Below are 18,559 nucleotides of genomic sequence, written 5' to 3' on the forward strand. Positions count from 1 at the left end.
ACAGAGAGCTTCCACATAATAGGCAGTACTCTGCATTTCTATAAAGAAAAGGGTTAAAAGAATCACACAGGCTGCCGCAGTGATAGAGCAACCTTAGGTCTCTCGCTCTCTCACTCATTTTTTCCTCGTTCCAGCTGCAGTGAAAAACGTCTTTGTATTTTATTTTTTTTATCAGTTCAAAGTAAATGAGAAATGATCTACTTGAAAACAAAAACCTGACATGTAAAGGAGAAAAAACAGTGCTGTTAACAGTTATATTTTGCCAAAGAACGTAATATGAACAACAGCTTAGTGTGTTTTTGCATTGCGTTGGTGTATCTGTTTAAATGAGTTCCTCATGTGCATCCTTGATTTAAATGCGCATACTCCACTTCAGCCATGCACATCCTTCGTTTTTAGTCATAGGCTTTGGCTCAGCTGAGCTGCTCTAAAGGGAGTTAATGGACTTGAGTAAGTCTTGCTGTGGGTGCTGCAGGCCACCTGCCAGCTGAGATCCCATCCCACTGCCTATTATTACCGCTTTCCCACTGATAGTGGCTCAGTCCAATTCAACCTCTGTCAAAATGGGGAAGATTGGAAGGGCAAGTGGCCAGGTCAGCTCAGTACTGCATTTTATGAGGCTCGCCTGAATTCGATGTACAACCCAAAATCAGAAGGGGCCAAATTAGAAGGGCAGGAGTGCAAGCCTAAACTGAAATTCCATGATCTCTGATTTCTCACACAGCACTGCATCAAGAACTGTCATTCATTAATAGCTAATACTGATATAACCACATGAGCAAAGGATTGTCGAGCAATACAATATGTTACATTCACTACTGGCTCTATATGTTAACCATTTCCAGAAGCAGCGTAGAGTTCTCTGGGCTTGGAGGCATCTGGGATGGACCATCACACAGTGGAAATGTATATTGTGATCAAGCGAATCAGTATTTCAGATCTTTTTTTTTTGGAAGAAAAGGACCACCTAGACTATCAAAAAGTCCAAAAACCAGGGTCGGTATGGGGCTGTGCCAGTTCACTTGGCAAAGGTAATTTACACTTTTGTGATGGCAGAATTATTGCAGAACATTTTTCAGATTTTAGAGCAACAAATGCTGCCTCCATGACAACATCTTTTACAGGAACATCCATTTATTTATTTAAGACTGCAAAAACACAAGCTGTACAAATTACAAAGTTAGGATACAGGTACTAGACTGGCCTGCCTGCAGTCCTGACCTGTCCCCAATAGAGAATGTGTGGAGAATTTTAAAACATAAAAACGCACACCTTAAGACATGTTTGGAGAAAAAAATGGGACAAAATAACATCTAAACTATTTAATCAGTGGGTATCCTAGGAGCCAAAATGTCTTTTAAGTGCAATGTGGTAAATGCTTTACTGTCCCAACTTTTTTTGAAATGTGTTGCACGCCTGAAATTCAGGAATAAATGAAATTTGGGACTTTATTTACATTAAACAGGGGGTAGGGTGACATGATGGTGCAGTAGGTAGCGCTGTCACCTCACATAAAGAAGGGGATTGGTTCATTTTCCCAGCTGGAAGGGCAGGGTCTGGCTGTGTGGAGTTTGCATATTCTCACTGTGTTTGAATGGGTTTCCTTTAGGTGCTTTGGTTTCCTCTTAAAGTCCAAATGCAGTCGGATTATTTGGAGCTACTAAAAACTGCCCTGAGCGTGAGATAGAATGTTTGTGTGTGTGTGTGTGTGTGTGTGTGTCTGCCCTGTGATGGATCTGTCTGGGGTGTTTACTGCATTTGCCCAACAAATCAAACCCACTGTGACCCTGAATAGGATTGTGTAAAAACAGACAATGAATGTACACTGATAAGGCATAACATTATGACCACCTCATTATTTCTACACTCAGTGTTCATTTTATCAGCTCCACTTACCATATAGAAGCACTTTGTAGAAGCACTACAATTACTGACTGTAGAAATCTGTTTTTCTACATACATTTTTAGCCTGCTTTCACCCTGTTCTTCAATGGTCAGGACCCCCACAGGACCACCACAGAGTACTGCATTGACACTGACATGGTGGTGGTGTGTTAGTGTGTGTTGTGCTGGTATGAGTGGATAAGACACAGCAGCGCTGATGGAGTTTTTAAACACCTCACTGTCACTGCTGGACTGAGAATAGTCCACCAACCAAAAATATCCACCCAACAGAGCCACATGGGCAGCGTTCTGTGACCACTGATGAAGGTCTAGAAGATGATCAACTTAAACAGCAGCAATAGATAAGCGATCGTCTCTGACTTTACATCTAGAAGGTGGACCAACTAGGTAGGAGGGTCTAATAGAGTGGACAGTGAATGGACACGGTATTTAAAAACTCCAGCAGCGCTGCTGTGTCTGATCCACTCATACCAGCGCAACACACGCTAACACACCACCACCATGTCAGTGTCACTGTAGTGCATAAATAATACCTGCTCTGTGGTGGTCCTGTGGGGTTCCTGACCATTGAAGAACAGGATAAAGTGCTTCTATATGGTAAGTGGAGCTGATAAAAAGTACAATGTGTGTAGAAACCAGGAGGTGGTTTTAATGTTATGGCTAATCAGTGTATGTATAAATGAATGAATGAATAATGAATGAATAAACAGGGGATGAAGTTGAACCACCCACTATAAATTAATGACACCTGAGAGTTCTTTCATGGCTTTGGTTCACCTCTCTATTAGTTATGTTCTTGTTAGAGCCTAGCTGAAGCAGGGGAATGTCTGGCCTCATTCCATCACTCATGTCCCAGAGACAGTATGAACTTCCCCTGGGCCTTGTTACCTTTCTGGGTCTAAATGTGTGTGTGTGTGTATGTGTGTGTGAGTGAAACTAAACGGTATGTGGGAAACACTATTCAGCCTTCCAAGCACAACTGCAAAAGCCCTTTTCAATCAAGACAAACCTTGTTTTCCTCCCTAGTTACAATATTACCTTTCATATTTCCTCCTATTAAATTACTCTACCCATGGCATTATCCAGATGTTCGTATCAGGAAAAGTTAAATGCCCACTTTCTTGTACTCACTCTCACTTCCTCCTAAATTAACTTTAAATTAAGCAGCAGACATTTTTGGCCTGGTAAATATAAACCAGCACATTACCACACTCTAATCTGTCAAGGCATTACAAATGTGCTTGATGCTGCGAAGCATCAGTCCACACTAAATTTTGCAGTGTTATGTACCTGTTCAACAAACAATTGCAGTTTTGCTTGGTTTCTAGGGAGATTATTAACACCTTCCACCAGCCAGCATCATGAATAAGCAATAGGACCTAGTGCATGTCTTTTTCTATTTCTTGTTTAATTCTTTATTTTTTTCTTTCTCACCCCTTCTTTTTCTTCTCCAGTGTAGAGTAAAAAGCTAGGACTGTTTGGAAAATGAGCTGTCAGCTGGAGCTTTGCAATAAGAAACATTGCCTTACTGCCAAATAATGAACTACTCCTATAAAATTGAATGAATTCCTAGCTCCACAACATATGAAGAAAATAAATAACAGTCTCTTTAGACTTGTTTGGGCTTTGCTAATGGGGTTGGTCTACTTGGTTTAAGTAGAAAGACACTGGGTGTGTTCGAAAACCTAGTAAGTTCTCTACATCATTTACAGCATTTTACGTCATCCTACGCACACTTCCGAGAAGTAGGCTGTTCGAATTCCTAGCTGCTTTAAAATGCTGTCTAGTAAGGCACCTTAAATCTAAACGGTATTCAGAGTACAGAATAACAAGGGAGCATAGGATGCTGCCTTAACGGTGAAGGCAATCCCAGCATTCAGTGCGGCACAACTTTTCTCACACAAAAATAAAAATACAGCGGACTGTGCGGAGAAACGGACGAGTTATTTTCAAATGTAAATAAATAATTATTGGTTTTTAATTTGTATAAACTTGCACAAGTGTCATTTATTTGTTTTATTTGTTTTCGGTACACGGAGGGAGATGTTAGTTGACATGCTAGCGCGTTGTGCCACCTCATCCCATTGGTTTGAATGGCATGAGGCTAACTGTGTTAGCTTAGTAAGCAAAAACTGATGGAATCGCTGTCTAAGTAGTGCGTTCGAATAACCTGACTTATAAGTCAATGACTTATTAGAATCCTCTCTATTAAGGCAGCTGCCTATGTAGGCAGTAAGACAGCAATGCAGCTCACTAGGTTTTCGAATACACCCATTGAGACTCCAGGATCTGGAAGTACAGGCAAACAGTAATTTGATCGTCTGAAACACTTTCAAAGATCATTTAAAAAATCAACAGCAATATTAAAATACTCATCCTAGTCTATACTGTAAAATCAATTATTGCATGACCTATCCCATGACCAAGTATTTTAAATATAAAGACACTCTAGTATGAAGACACTTTTTTCCTATATTTCTTTCTGCCCAAAGACAAACTATGCATTAGCTAAATTTAAAATAGCATACTGTAAAATATTGTTGTTATTAAAACAATGTTATGAAAGAAGCAACATTTTGCCTTTTAATGTCACAGTACCACGTTGAATTAAGACATTTCCAGGAGCACATGGTGGAATGCCCACTCAGTATGGTCTCCTGTTAAAGACCCACAGCTGAACCTTGTTGAGGACTAATTCTGTGTGTATTTTTTTATTTTTATTTTTTTGACTTTGGTTTGTTTGCTTCCTATGCTCATGTTCTTTTGGATAGCCTTAGCCTTGTTTAGTTTGTTTACATTTACATTTTTGCAGACGCCTTTATCCAAAGCGACTTACATTACAGATACAGTATACAGTCTGAGCAATTGAGGGTTAAGGGCCTTGCTCAAGGGCCCAGCAGCAGCAACCTGGTGATTACTAGTCCAGTACCTTAACCACTAGGCTACTAAACCACTAGTTTAGTTTGTCTTAGTCTAGTTCTTGTTTAGCTTTGTTCGTGTCTGTTTAGTGATTCTGTCTTGTACCATGTTTTAGCTTAGCTTAGGGTTAAGGTTCCTGTTTCATGTTTAGCATTTAGTTTAGCTTTGTTCTTGTGTGTTTAGATTTAGCATTTAGCTTAGCAGTTAGCTTTAGCATAGGTCGTGTGTTTGCATGTCTTGTTCTGTCCTGTCTTGTTTACAACCTTGTCTTGTCTTTTGTTATTATTAAAACTTTATTCAACTGTAGTTTGAACCATCTCGTGCGTGTGTGTCTGCCCCTCTTGTCTTGTCCTTGCCCATATCGTTTCACTATAACAATTAACTCTACATAACATGAATGTGGCTAGTTTGTGTGTGGTTGGGGGGGGGGGTGCTTAAAGACAATAAATAACTCAACAATGATATAACTGCTAAGAACATCATTGGAATATCACATTACCTCCCCATGTCATGAACTTAATCAGATCAATGGTTATTAAACATAAATAAATAAATATATTTATTTATCTTAAAATGTGTTTTTATCTTCTTCTTTTCATTATTGTTTTTTATTTTACTATTGTGATTATTATCATTATTATCTGTTTATAAGCTGATTTCTTTAATGCATCTTCTTGCTCTTTCTCCCGATTTTTAGCGCGTCCAATTCTTACCCAATTGCCTTATGCTTCCTCTCTACTGGTGCTGGGGAGATTGAGGAGAGCGAACTGACACACGTCCCCTCCGACACATGAGCAGTAGCCGACTGCAATTTTTCACCTGCACGAGGCGAGTTCATATGCGAATCAGCCCTGTGCACAGAGAGCCACACCCTGATCAGCATTATTCCTCTACTCTATGCAGACACCATCAATCAGCCAGCAGAGATCATGATTACACCAGTTATGGGGTCCCTATCCGGCTCCCTACCCTGTATGAACAACAGCCAAATGTTGTTCATATAGCCGCCCAGCCAAGCCAAAAACCCAGCTCTGGTGCGCTAGCGTATTTTACCGCTTTGCCACCTGAGCGGCCTTATAAGCTGATAATGATTTGTAATATGACTGTAATATGACTTACCAAAATTTAAGGTTTTTTTTCTATGTTAAGTCTTAGCTTTAACCTACATTTAAAAGCCAAATAATCTCTCAAGTTTCTTCAAAAATGTATTATCTTTAAGAGATCACTGGAGGATCATTTCACTCATAATCATTACAAATGTCCTTAGGCAACATGTGTCTGAAAATGCTTTAAATCATAGTGCTTCTTTTCATAAAATGTTTGTTACTATATCACAAGCTTTATGACATCAAAGGGTATCCTGTCATGGATGCATCCTTCTCTTTCTAACACAAAACCACTTAGGCTGTCAGCATAATCTTCCTCACAGTTGCTATCTCAATTTTGACACCTGCCAGGATTTTCATTAGGTGATCAGAAGGCTGCAAATTAGAAATATTCTCTGAGGTTCAATTTGGGGTAAGTCAGCATAACTGTAAAATGTGACAAATTCTCCACAGTACAAGAGAGTGTGAATTAGAAAGACAGAAAAAGATATTCTCGAAATCAATTAGGGGCTGCAGTTGCCAACCGGGAGTGGTGTAGATTCATGGGGAGAGTTGCTAGAGTTTAAACAAACTCCATGAACTTGACCTAAAACATCAGCCAGCTGTTTGTAAATCACAAATGTATTGTTGGCCTTAAACTAATCATTGTACTGAAAGAATGAAAAATAGACAGACAGATTAAATAGATGGATAACTGGACGGACGGACCAAGACAAGCAGTTTGGCCCTGGTCCTGCCTTCCTACCTTGTCTGGAAGAAGCATTTACACTATTAATGTTTGTTTACATTTATTTCTACAGATAGGTTTAAATTAATGGTGCTTTTCATATACCATGTCGAGTGGCACAGATAGTCAGAGTCCTTTTTGTGTGAAGTTTGCATGGTCTCCTTATGTTTGAATGGTCTCCTTATGTTTGAAGGGTCTTCCCTAGCCACTATTATGGTCATTTTTAAAGAATTGTAAGAAAGGTAAACATTTATAGAAAATCCTGTCAACTTACACCGATCAAACACAACATTAAAGCCACCTCCTTGTTTCTACACTCACTGTCCATTTCATCAGCTCCACTTACCATATAGAAGAACTTTGTAGTTCTACAATTACTGACTGTAGTCCATCTGTTTCTCTGCATGCTTTGTTAGCCCCTGTTCTTCAATGGTCAGGACTCTCCCAGGACCACTACAGAGCAGATATTATTTGGGTGGTGGGTCATTCTCAGCACTGCAGTAACACTGACATGGTTGTGATGTGTTAGTGTGTGTTGTGCTGGTATGAGTGGATAAAGGTTGCTGGACTGAGAATAGTCCCCCACCAAAAATATCCAGCCAACAGCGCCCTGTGGGCAGTGTCCTGTGACCACTGATGAAGGTCTAGAAGATGACCAACTCAAACAGCAGCAATAGATGAGCGATTGTCTCTGACTTTACATCTACAAGGTGAACCAACTAGGAAGGAGTGTCTAATAGAGTGGACAGTGAGTGGACACAGTATTTAAAAACTCCAGCAGCGCTGCTGTGTTTGATTCACTAATACCAGCGCAACACACACTAACACACCACCATCATGTTAGTGCCACTGCGGTGCTGAGAATGATCCAGCACCTACATAATACCTGCTCTGTGGTGGTCCTGTGGGGGTCCTGACCATTGAAGAACAGCATGAAAAGGGGCTAACAAAGCATGCAGAGAAACAGATGGACTACAATCAGTAATTGTAGAACTAAGAAGTGCTCCTATATGGTTTTTATTCACACCTCTGCCCTGATTGGGAATAGTGCCTTCTGTTTTTCTTTAAATCCTTTAGACACGATTGTCAAAATTTCTTCTTCTTTTAGATTCAAACATGTGGCTTGCAAATGCTGAATTCAGACACGTCTTTTAACAATGAATTAATGAATGAATGAATAATTACAGGAGTAACATTGCTCTTGAGCTAACTGCTCTCACAGAACAGCCATGTCCCCGGTCTTATGAGTTGCACTATTCTTTAGACTTGTACAGTCTGTGTGAAACCAAGCCTGTCACACTCTTTAGAAATGTGATAAGACTATTGAGATGGTAATGACATGATAATTCTATTTCCAATGTCATTACATTTCTGCATACGCAAGGGCCTTTCGGTGAATTTACGTAATAATTATTACCAGTCTCATTACTGCTCTGTCTGCGCACTTTCATAAAGACTCGCCTGTGCCAATGCGATTTTCATGATTTTAATTAGGAATAATGCACTTTCTCACCCACTGCTGTAGCTGAAGAAAGTGTGAAAAATATTTGGCTCCTAATTCCATTACAACCGGTTATTTGTCACTCTCTAATGTCACTGACCAATTTGGGGATGATTGGTGTTGAAACAGTTTCATTCTGCTAACACTATCACCTCTATTTGCACTTTCTATACATTCATCTTCAAAATCATCTTCAAGCTGAGCAAGTAAAACATACACTATATTGCCAAAAGTATTCACTCAACCATCCAAATCATTAAATTCAGGTGTTCCAATCATTTCCATGGCCACAGGTGTATAAAACCAAGCACCTAGGCATGCAGACTGCTTCTACAAACATTTGTGAAAGAATGGGTCGTTCTCAGGAGTCCAGTCGTGAAATTTCCTCGCTACTAAATATTCTACAGACAACTATCAGTGGTATTATAACAAAGTGGAAGCGATTGGGAATGACAGAAACTCAGCCACGAAGTGGTAGGCCATGTAAAATAACAAAGCAGGGGGTGCAGAGTCAATCGCTACAGACCTCCAAACTTCAAGTGGCCTTCAGATTAGCTGAAGAACAGTGCGTAGAGAGCTTCATGGAATGGGTTTCCATGGCCGAGCAGCTGCATCCAAGCCTTACATCACCAAGCGCAATGCAAAGCGTCGGATGCAGTGGTGTAAAGCATGCCAACACTGGACTCTAAAGGCAGTGGGGACGTGTTCTCTGGAGTGACGAATCACGCTTCTCCATCTATGGAGGAGTCTGGGTTTGGCGGTTGCCAGGGGAACGATACTCGTCTGACTGCATTGTGCCAAGTGTAAAGAGCAAATACTTTTGGCAATATAGTGTATCTACCCTAAAAGATTTCCATCTACACAGTAGAACTTCTGTTGATGTTTGAACTGTTACAGTAAAAACAATGTAATTAAACCCTAAAAGATTTCATTCATTCCTCTCTTGTAAGTTTGAATTTGCCTGACATGTTTTTGATTGTTAATTCTTATTATTTATGCAATTAGACAAACAGGAGCCTTGGAGGCACAGTAACAGAAACATGGCTGCTTTTGTGTTTTGGAGACAGAATTAAAGCAATTAACCAATGTGGAGTCCGTAATTATAGTTCATTATTAGCTTAGGATAAAGATTCATGACTAAGCTTCCTGCATGCCAACCCATAGCCTAACAATTTTTGTCTTCACACGTCAACAATCACTTTATGATACTCCCAACCACAGCAAATCTAATGGCATTCAAACAAGTCTGCTGATCTATCCATCACATTTTCATACAGCCAGGTTGCCAGGTAGCCACCACAACATGTGATTTATCTTTAAAATGACTGGTTAATTAGCCAGCTGCAATAATCCAGCACAAACACAATTCACATTCAGTTTTTAGGACAGTATCCTATCTCGATTGTCTCTGTCTCATAATCCTGTCCTAAGTCAAGCCAATTTAAGGTAAGTGTAAAAAGTGCATTCATAAACATGACACCAGTTTGGTTTCTTCGAAACAAAACTAAAACATTAACATATCATATATTTTTTTTTTTCAGATTTTCCCCCCCAATTTTCTCTCCTAATCTAGTCGTATCCAAATACCCTGATTGCGTTACGCTTCACCTCTACCGGTACAACCCTCCACTGCTGACTGAGGAGCTTTGCAACTGACACACGCCCTCTCCGACACGTGCGCAGTACCAACTGCATCTTTTCACCTGCATGAGGCGAGTTCATATGCGGATCAGCCTTGTGCACGAAGAGCCACACCCTGATCAGCATTATTCCTCAATAGTATTTATGATTACATTTGAGGGGCCATGCTAGATTTAAAAAGAAGTGCTTGGAATGGGTATGCTGCTTTATAGGATCAGTAAAATATGCTGAGGTTACAAAAGAAATAGGCCTTAAACATCTTTAGCAGGACTTTGTAGTTAACCCTTGTGTGGTGTTCATAGTTTTGTTATGCTGTGTCTGTCTGTCTCTGTGTCTCTGTCTGTCTGTTTTTCTATCTGCCTGTCTCTGTCTGTATCAGTATGTCTCTCTGTATGTCTGTCTCTCTCTCTCTCTGACTGCCTGTCTTCCTGTGTGTCTCTGCCTGTCTGTTTTTTCTGTCTGTTTCTCTCTCTCTGTCTGTATCTGCCTGTCTGTCTGTTTTTATGTCTCTGTCTGTTTCTCTCTCTCTCTGCCTGTCTCTCTGTTTCTCTATGTCCGTCTGTTTCTCAATTCAATTCAATTCAATTCAATTTGCTTTATTGACATGACAAATTTACATATTTGTATTGTCAAAGCTTACATTAGTATATATAAATATTTGAAAAAAAAAACAAGTATATACATAGAAAAAAAATGGTAATAAAATATTCATTATGTAATTAGACAATTATTCACACAAAAAAAAAGAGAAAATATTACTGTGTGTGTGTGGTGGGTGTGTGTGTGTGTGTGTGTTGTGTGTGGTGTGTGTGTGGTGTGTGTGTGGTGTGTGTGTGGTGTGTGTGCGGGGGGTGGGTGGGGGGATGATCTGGTGTTTCACTCACTGTCCTGGAGTGTGTGACACTCCTGTACATATCTGGCTGCAGTGGAGGCTGATGGTCCCTCTCCTAATATAATGGCCAGTTTCTCGCTGTCTGTCAGCGTTCTGAAGCCGCTCACCTCTCTTCCAAACTGATCAAACTATTTGTGTCTAATTGTTGTGTATTTTGGGCAGTTTAGAAGGAAGTGCACCTCTGTCTCAACCTCACCTGTCCTGCAGTGACCACACATTCTCTCCTCTCTGGGGATCCAGGACTTTTTTAACCTGCCTCTCTCGATGGCCAGGCTGTGGTCACTCAGTCTGTATTTGGTGAGAATGTGTCTCTGCTTTGTATCTCGGACAGTAAGGAGATACGTGGCCAGGTTGTATTCATGTTTTAGGGTCAGATAGCAGTTCAGTCTGTTTTGGGATTGAGTTTGGGTTGTCCAATGTTCCAGATAAGTGTTTTTGAGGTGTTTGATAATTTGGGTGATCCTGATTGGTGTTTGGGAAGCAGTGCTGGTCAGAGAGTTAGGGTTGTTAGGGGTCAGAGTGTTGGGCAGTCTCTGGACCAGCTGACACAGGGGACTCTTTTCAGGGTAGAAAAAAGAAGATTTCAGAGACTTTCAGAGATTTCTCTCTGTCTGTCTTTCTCTCTGTCTGTTTCTCTCTGTCTGTCTGTCTTACTCTCTCACACAGAGAGACACACACACTCACATCAGGACGTGTTGTAGTAGGATAGAGTAAAGGGACACATTTTTATACCTGTGGGTTCAGTGGACCCGAACACCACATGTGTAATATAAATGTGTAGTGGTGGTGTACAGTGTGAACTCATTAAAACGTGTTATTTTATATGTTCTTCACACAAAATGAGCCAAAGGCAAAGAGTCTGAGGTTAAAATAATAATAAATAGCATCATTTTTCTTTTGGTAATCATTGAAAACGGGTCCCACAGACCCAAACACCACACAAAGGTTAAGGTAAGTGCAAAAAGTGCATTCATAAACATGACACCAGTTTAATAGCATGACCTAAAAGCTATGAATAAGGTATATGAAATAAAGCTTGTGATAACTAATAAATAGTATTTATGATTACATTTTAAAAAAGTGCTTGGAATGGGTATGCTGCTTTATAGGATCAGTAAAATATGCTGAGGTTACAAAAGAAATAGGCCTTAAAACATCTTTAGCAGGACTTTAATGTGGAATTGAGCAGGCAACTATTTAAAAGTGCAAAACACCACCACCAACAACAACAGCAATTATAATAATAAAGGGCAGCACGGTGGCTCGGTGGGTAGCACTGTCGCCTCACAGCAAGAAGGTCCTGGGTTCGATCCCCAGGCGGGGTGGTCCAGTCCAGTAAAGTCACCATTATACTTATTAGTTACATATTTAAGGGGCTTCATATCCTTTACCATCTTTAGTTCTGTATGTTTGGCAATCAGGTGGCACTGTCTAATATGCTTGCCCACAACCACAAAAGCTTGATTCTCGAATTCGTCCATATTTATTGAGACTCTGTATGAATCTGCCAATGGCATGTGTATATATGCTGCAGGCGGCTTTACACACCAAGAAGAGGTGTATTCTAGCTTGCAGCCTTTTTTTTAAGCCAGCAAACATTAAGCAGCTGTGTGTGGAAGGGAGGGTAAACATATTTATGTTTTCCCTTTACCACATTTAATGTTTCTTAACAGTTATTCATTATTTGTGGATCCTTATTTATATATTGGAGCTACTGTTTTGCACGAGCACTTATTCTATTGATTTAAATCACAGAAATCAAAAGTGTATTCAGTGTAAACAGACAAAGTGTAGCCAACCAGTACAGCAGCAAAGCAAAGAATTCCTTTTTGGGTAATAAAGTCTCTCTATTCACTAAAATGCCAGTCCTGATCACTCTTTAACCTGGAATCAGTGAGTGGCAGGAGCTGAAAGAAAACATGACCCCCTACTGACTCCTGCCAGCCAAGCGGATGTCTTTGTAAATGGGAGTCAAAAAGACACATCAACATTAATTCCCTGCTAAATGAGCCATCTGAATAATGCATGAGGGCACATGAGATATGTAGATCTCCAACCTTCAGCCTTTGTCATCCTAATTGCTGTCATTTAGGCAGTCCGGAGCCAGGTTCTACCATCAATAATGTTACTAAGCCGGTATCAAAAGCAGGACCAGGTTCACTTCCCTTTACATTAATGAAGCAACTTCAAAGAGTAGGCCGAGGTGTGATTCAATCTGCACACAGCCAAAGCCCCGAACTAGCATTGGTGTAATGGACTGGTAATCAGATGTGCTAATGCAGAACAGCCTCCTCACTATATCTCTTTCATGCTCTTGATCTCCTACCTGGCTCTGACAGCTGGTGGCTATTGGGAGGCATGGTCGTATTAAGCATGTCGTTGACGGCCGTGTCGACATAATGGCCTCTCTGCACGTCGTGCTCGCTATCAGTCTGGTCACTCTCCTCATGACCACTGTCCTTTAGACTGTTGCCTTCCATGTCCTTAAATGTTGAGGTACTACAACAAAGGAAACAAGAGAGAACGTATTTAATATGCTGTTATTATGTGTCATCTGATCTCTTTAAACTAAAGGTTGTATTAAGTGGACAACTTTAGTTAGCATTTGGCCCCTGTGGACATAATGTGAACTGCAAAACTACAACCCAAAATCATAAAAAGTTGGGACAGTATGGACAATGCAAATAAAATAAAATTGCAGTGTTCCTTACATTTACTTCGACTTTTATTTGATTGCAGACAGTTTGAACACATGCTATTTCATGTTTTGTCTGCTCAACCTCAGGCCTGCAACACATTTTTTAAAAGAGTTGGGACGGGGCAATTTAGGGCTAGTAATGAGGTGAAAAAACGAAATAATGATGTGATTCCCAACAGGTGATGTCAACAGGTGATTGTAATCATGGTTTGGTACAAAAGCAGCATCCAGGAAAGGCTTGATGAGTCCTTGATGAGCAAAGATGATCAGAGGATCTCCAGTTTGTCAACAAATGCGTGAGAAAATGATTGAAATGTTTAAAAACAATGTACCTCAAAGAAAGATTGGAAGAGATTTGCATATTTCTACCTCTACAGTGCATAATATCATCAAATAATTCAAGGAATCGGGAGGCCAAGGGTGCAAGCTTAAGCTGAACGCCCATGATCTTCGATCCCTCAAATGGCACTGCATCAAGAACCGCCACTCGACAATAGCTGATATAACCACATGGGGTGAGGGATTACTTTGGCAAACCTTTGTCAAGCACTACAATACAGAGTTACATGCACAAATGCCACTTAAAACTTTACTGTGCAAAAAAGAAGCCTTATGTTAACCATGTCCAGAAGCGGCGTCGACTTATCTGGGCTCGGAGGCATCTATGATGGACCATGCATTTTTCAACAAGACAAGAGTACGGGTACTGGACCGGCCTGCCTGCATTCCTGACCTGTCCCCAATAGAGAGTGTGTGGAGAATTTTGAAACGAAAAATGCGACAACAACGACCCTATACTGTTGCACGTCTTAAGATGTGATTGCAGGAAGAATGGGGCAAAATAAAACACTAAATCACTTGGTATCCTCGGTGCCAAAACGTCTTTTAAGTGTGGTGAAAAGGAATGGCAACATTACAAAGTGGTAAATGCTTTACTGTCCCAACTTTTTTTGGAATGTGTTGCAGGCCAGAAATGCAGGAATGGAGGTATATTAACAAATGAAATGAAGTTGAGCAGACAAAACATGAAATATCTTGGGTTCAAACTCTCTGCAATCAAATAAAAGTCAAAGTAAATGTAAGGAACACTGCATTTTTGTTTTATTTGCATTTTCCATACCGTACTAACTTTTTCTGATTTACATGCTTGAGCTGTAATAAAAGCAGAAAAACAGGTAAAGGGGGAGGATAGTAGTTCGCATTTTCCCAGGCTGTCCACAAAGCCACTGCAGTGCCACTACTGCAGAATTTGGCTTTGTTCATTTAATTGCACCTGTGCCTACTGCCACCCCCACCTCGGCTCCATTCCTCAGGAGATTAGAGCACTGCAGAGTCAGTACTTGAGTGGTCTTTATTTATGTAAACACCGTTTTTTCTCTCTCAAGAGACAAATTTGTCATAATGGGTTTTAAATTCATACCACCTTTTTTTGTGCTGAGCTAGAAACTTCTCCTGCTTCAGGTAGTAGCAGAAGTAAGATCACACAGCCAGTTTATTTGCCATGAAGCCCTTGGGTAATGAGAAGGCTTTCATAAGGGATGTCTGCATACCAAAGCTTTCTATCAGTCTTCATTCTGTTCTGAATACTGGCCAAGTCTTTAGCAAACAACGAGTTCTTTGTTTTCGCATTTCTTTAAACAAAAGGGAAAAAAACCTAGATTCTTATTTCAGCACCCCTACAATGCCGTGCTGTTTGAGTGCACTTAGAGAGCACCCATCGACCTTTTAGCTACAAGTCACACTTAAATACTCTGAACAATTTTCTAACTGATTTATTTTCACATTTATGTACTTTGATGTTCCAAACTGCAGGCTAACATTTTAATATTCTTTAACATGCAAAATGCCTATTACACTGGAATTATACACCGATCAGCCATAACATTATGACCGCCTTCCTAATATTGTGTTAGTCCAGCTTTGGCGGCCAAAACAGCCATGACCCGTCGAGGCATGGACTCCACTAGACCCCTGAAGGTGTGCCGTGGTATCTGGCACCAAGATGTTAGCAGCAGATCCTTTAACAGGAAAGTTGTGAGGTTGGCCTCCATGGCTTGGACTTGTTTGTTCAGCACATCCCACAGATGCTCGATTGGATTGAGATCTGGGGAATTTTTTTGGGGACCAAGTCAACACCTCAAACTCGTTGTTGTGCTCCTCAAACCATTCCTGAACCATTTTTGCTTTGTGGCAGGGTGCATTATCCTGCTGAAAGAGGCCACAGCCATCAGGGAATACCGTTTCCATGAAAGGTAAAAGCTGCAGGTGCACAAGAGCTGCAGTTTTGGAGATGCTCTGACCCAGTTGTCTAGCCATCACAATTTGGCCCTTGTCAAACTCGCTCAAATCTCTACGCTCGCCCATTTTTCCTGCTTCTAACGCATCAACTTTGGGGATAAAATGTTCGCTTACTAACAGGTGCTGTGATGAAGAGATAATCAGTGTTATTTACTTTACCTGTCAGTGGCATAATGTTATGCCTGGTCGGTGTATCAAATGTGTTTGCTGCAGGCACTGCCAATTATGCCTGCTAAATGGCACCCTGCCGACCGGAGGCAATGCCGAGTTTCGAATCAATGAGTTCATAATCTTCGCTGGTGTGCTAGTGGAATATCTCGCTGTGCCCGACCTTTTTTAATGCATTTTCTCCCGATTTAGTGCACTCAATTTGTCTTCCGCTGCCTCTTCCGACACATGCACAGCCCTCCTTTTCTTGTCCCTACATTCTGCACAGGTGTCTCTTCCGCCAATCAGGGTCCTTACACATAGTCCGGCCCCCACCCTGCAGATACGGTGGCCAATTAGTATCAGATGAATGATATAAAATATCATGATGCAGGTCATCATGAATAGCCTAAACATTCATTCAAGGTCATAGTTGTATGGTCAGGTTTTATACTTGTTTGTCATATAACTGATGCCACACTCCTGGGCAGTCTTTAGAAGTCCTAAAAATTAACTACTGCATTTACTGCAATTACTTACTGCACCTTTAATGTTTTTTTTTCTACAATGTCCTTTATACCATGTGAAATTACCTGCAAACCCAATAAAATGTCAAATAGATGTGTATAATTCCATTCTAAATTTGTAGTAATACATACCTTTTAATAAGGTGTGCTCTGCTGTTTACATAACTGGAGTCAATTGAATAATTCTCCGTCTGCAAAATAAAAGAGAAAATATGAGATAAGGAACACATAAATATAAAGCATAATCAAATATTACTGCTAATTGATTTTAATAGAAATCATATTTTAAACAGGGACCCTGGTAAGCTGATTTGGCTTTTCAAGCCAAACTCCCATTTTCTATCTGAGCACATGTATTCAGCTCTGCTGCACTGAGCTGAATCCCCCTTCCTCTCCTGCACCCCCACCCCACCCCCACCCCTCACTTCTCTGTATTCAGTTTGGCCACACTTTTCAAAATGGACTCATTACAAAGGACAGTGCAGAGCAACCCAGACTGAAAAAAGAACACAGAGAGTAAGTAAGAGAAGGAGTGATAAAAAGGGAGAGATTTAAGAAGTGAAGAAGGTGGTAAAAGGGTTTCTATAAATGTACTTTTTTATTCTGTTTTTAGAAATTTCTAAACACATATATTTAATCAATCTAAGAAGTAATGAAATTACAGATAATTCTGGGAATTTTAAGCAACTGAAAAAAAATTCTCAGTGATCTGGATATAATGAATCACTGACCCATGTTGAGTTTAAAAGGTAGTCAAGAACGTGTTCATGCAGTTTTATAAATTGCATACAGTGAAGGAACAAAGTGGGGTGGTAGGTTGAGCAGAACATAGAAATGAGAAATAAAACAATCGAAGTGGTGCAATAAATAGGTAAAATATTCACTTGATGTACATCTAGAGTCACTGTTAAATATTCTAGTTAAGGCATTAAAGAAAAGAGACCTGTGTGTGAGATGCAAAAACTGCTCGCTCAGTATGGTGATAAGATGCAGGTGCTTTCCATGGGGAGAAGGCAAGCCTTTTTCAGCTTCAATGTCTTTTACTTATAGTAAGATAAAAGAGAAAGTCAATGGCTCCTTCTACCAAGGCATTAACTCCTCTAACAAAAACCCTTCCAGAAACAATAAAGGAATCCAATGCAACCATGGCAACAGTTTGTCAGGTCTGTAATTAACATCCAGTGTTTTTGAAGAAAGTCTAACATACATCATGGTATATAGTATATATATATGGAAAATGCACAGAAAAGGAACACAGTGTTCCTTACATTTACTTTGACTTTTATTTGATTGCAAACAGTTAATATTTCATGTTTTGTCTGCTCAACCTCATTTCATTTGTTAATAAACCTCCATTCCTGTATTTCAGGCCTGCAACACATTCAAAACAAATTGGGATGGGGGCAATTTATGGCAGGTAATGAGTTGAAAAAACTAAATAATGATGTGATTCCAAACTGGTGATGTCAACAGGTGATTGTAATCATGGTTTGGTACAAAAGCAGCATCTAGGAAAGGCTGAGCCCTCAATGAGCAAAGATAACCTGAGTATCTTCAGATTGTCAACAAATGCCTGAGTAAATCTTTAAAATGTTTAAAAACACATGGGTGAAGGATTACTTTGGCAAATCTTTGTCAAGCACTACAATACAGAGTTACATGCACAAATGCCACTTAAAACTTTACTGTGCAAAAAAGAAGCCTTATGTAAACCATGTCCAGAAGCGGCGTCAACCTCTCTGGGTTCTGAGGCATCTAAGATGGACCATCACACAGTGGACACGAGTATTGTGGTCAGATGAATCAGCATTCCAGGTCTTTTTTTGGAAAAAAATGGACCCTGTGTGCTTCAAACCAAAGACGAAAAGGACCATCCAGACTGTTATCAGCAACAAGTCCAAAAGCCAGAGTCTGTCATGGTGTGGGGCTGTGTCAGTGCCCATAGGTCATTTACACTTCTGTGATGGCAGCATTAATGCAGAAAAGTACATTGAGATCTTAGAGCAACATATTCTGCCTTCAAGACGTCATCTTTTCCATGCATTTTTCAACAAGACAATGCAAAACCACACGCAAAAAAACACATTACAAAGGCATGGCTGCGGAAGAAGAGAGTACAGGTACTGGACTGACCTGCCTGCCTGCAGTCCTGACCTGTCCCCAATAAAGAACATCTGGAGAACATTCAAACAAAAAAT

At 40.3% G+C, this 18,559-nt stretch overlaps 1 protein-coding gene across 2 annotated transcripts in view; it reads right to left on the minus strand.

The window, feature by feature from the left end:
* Window positions 1-18,559, minus strand: part of pcdh19 (protocadherin 19) — a 96,431-nt gene that overhangs the window by 22,466 nt on the left and 55,406 nt on the right. For both annotated transcript variants that reach the window (XM_063000544.1, XM_063000543.1), the window contains exons 3-4: window positions 16,494-16,552; window positions 13,018-13,190 (exon numbers count right to left, since the gene is read on the minus strand). In XM_063000544.1, coding sequence (XP_062856614.1) covers window positions 13,018-13,190; window positions 16,494-16,552 — 232 coding nt within the window. The remainder of the gene's footprint in view (window positions 1-13,017; window positions 13,191-16,493; window positions 16,553-18,559) is intronic.

This window comes from Trichomycterus rosablanca, chromosome 8 (genome assembly GCF_030014385.1).
Source record: "Trichomycterus rosablanca isolate fTriRos1 chromosome 8, fTriRos1.hap1, whole genome shotgun sequence".
In the NCBI taxonomy this organism is placed as follows: domain Eukaryota; kingdom Metazoa; phylum Chordata; class Actinopteri; order Siluriformes; family Trichomycteridae; genus Trichomycterus; species Trichomycterus rosablanca.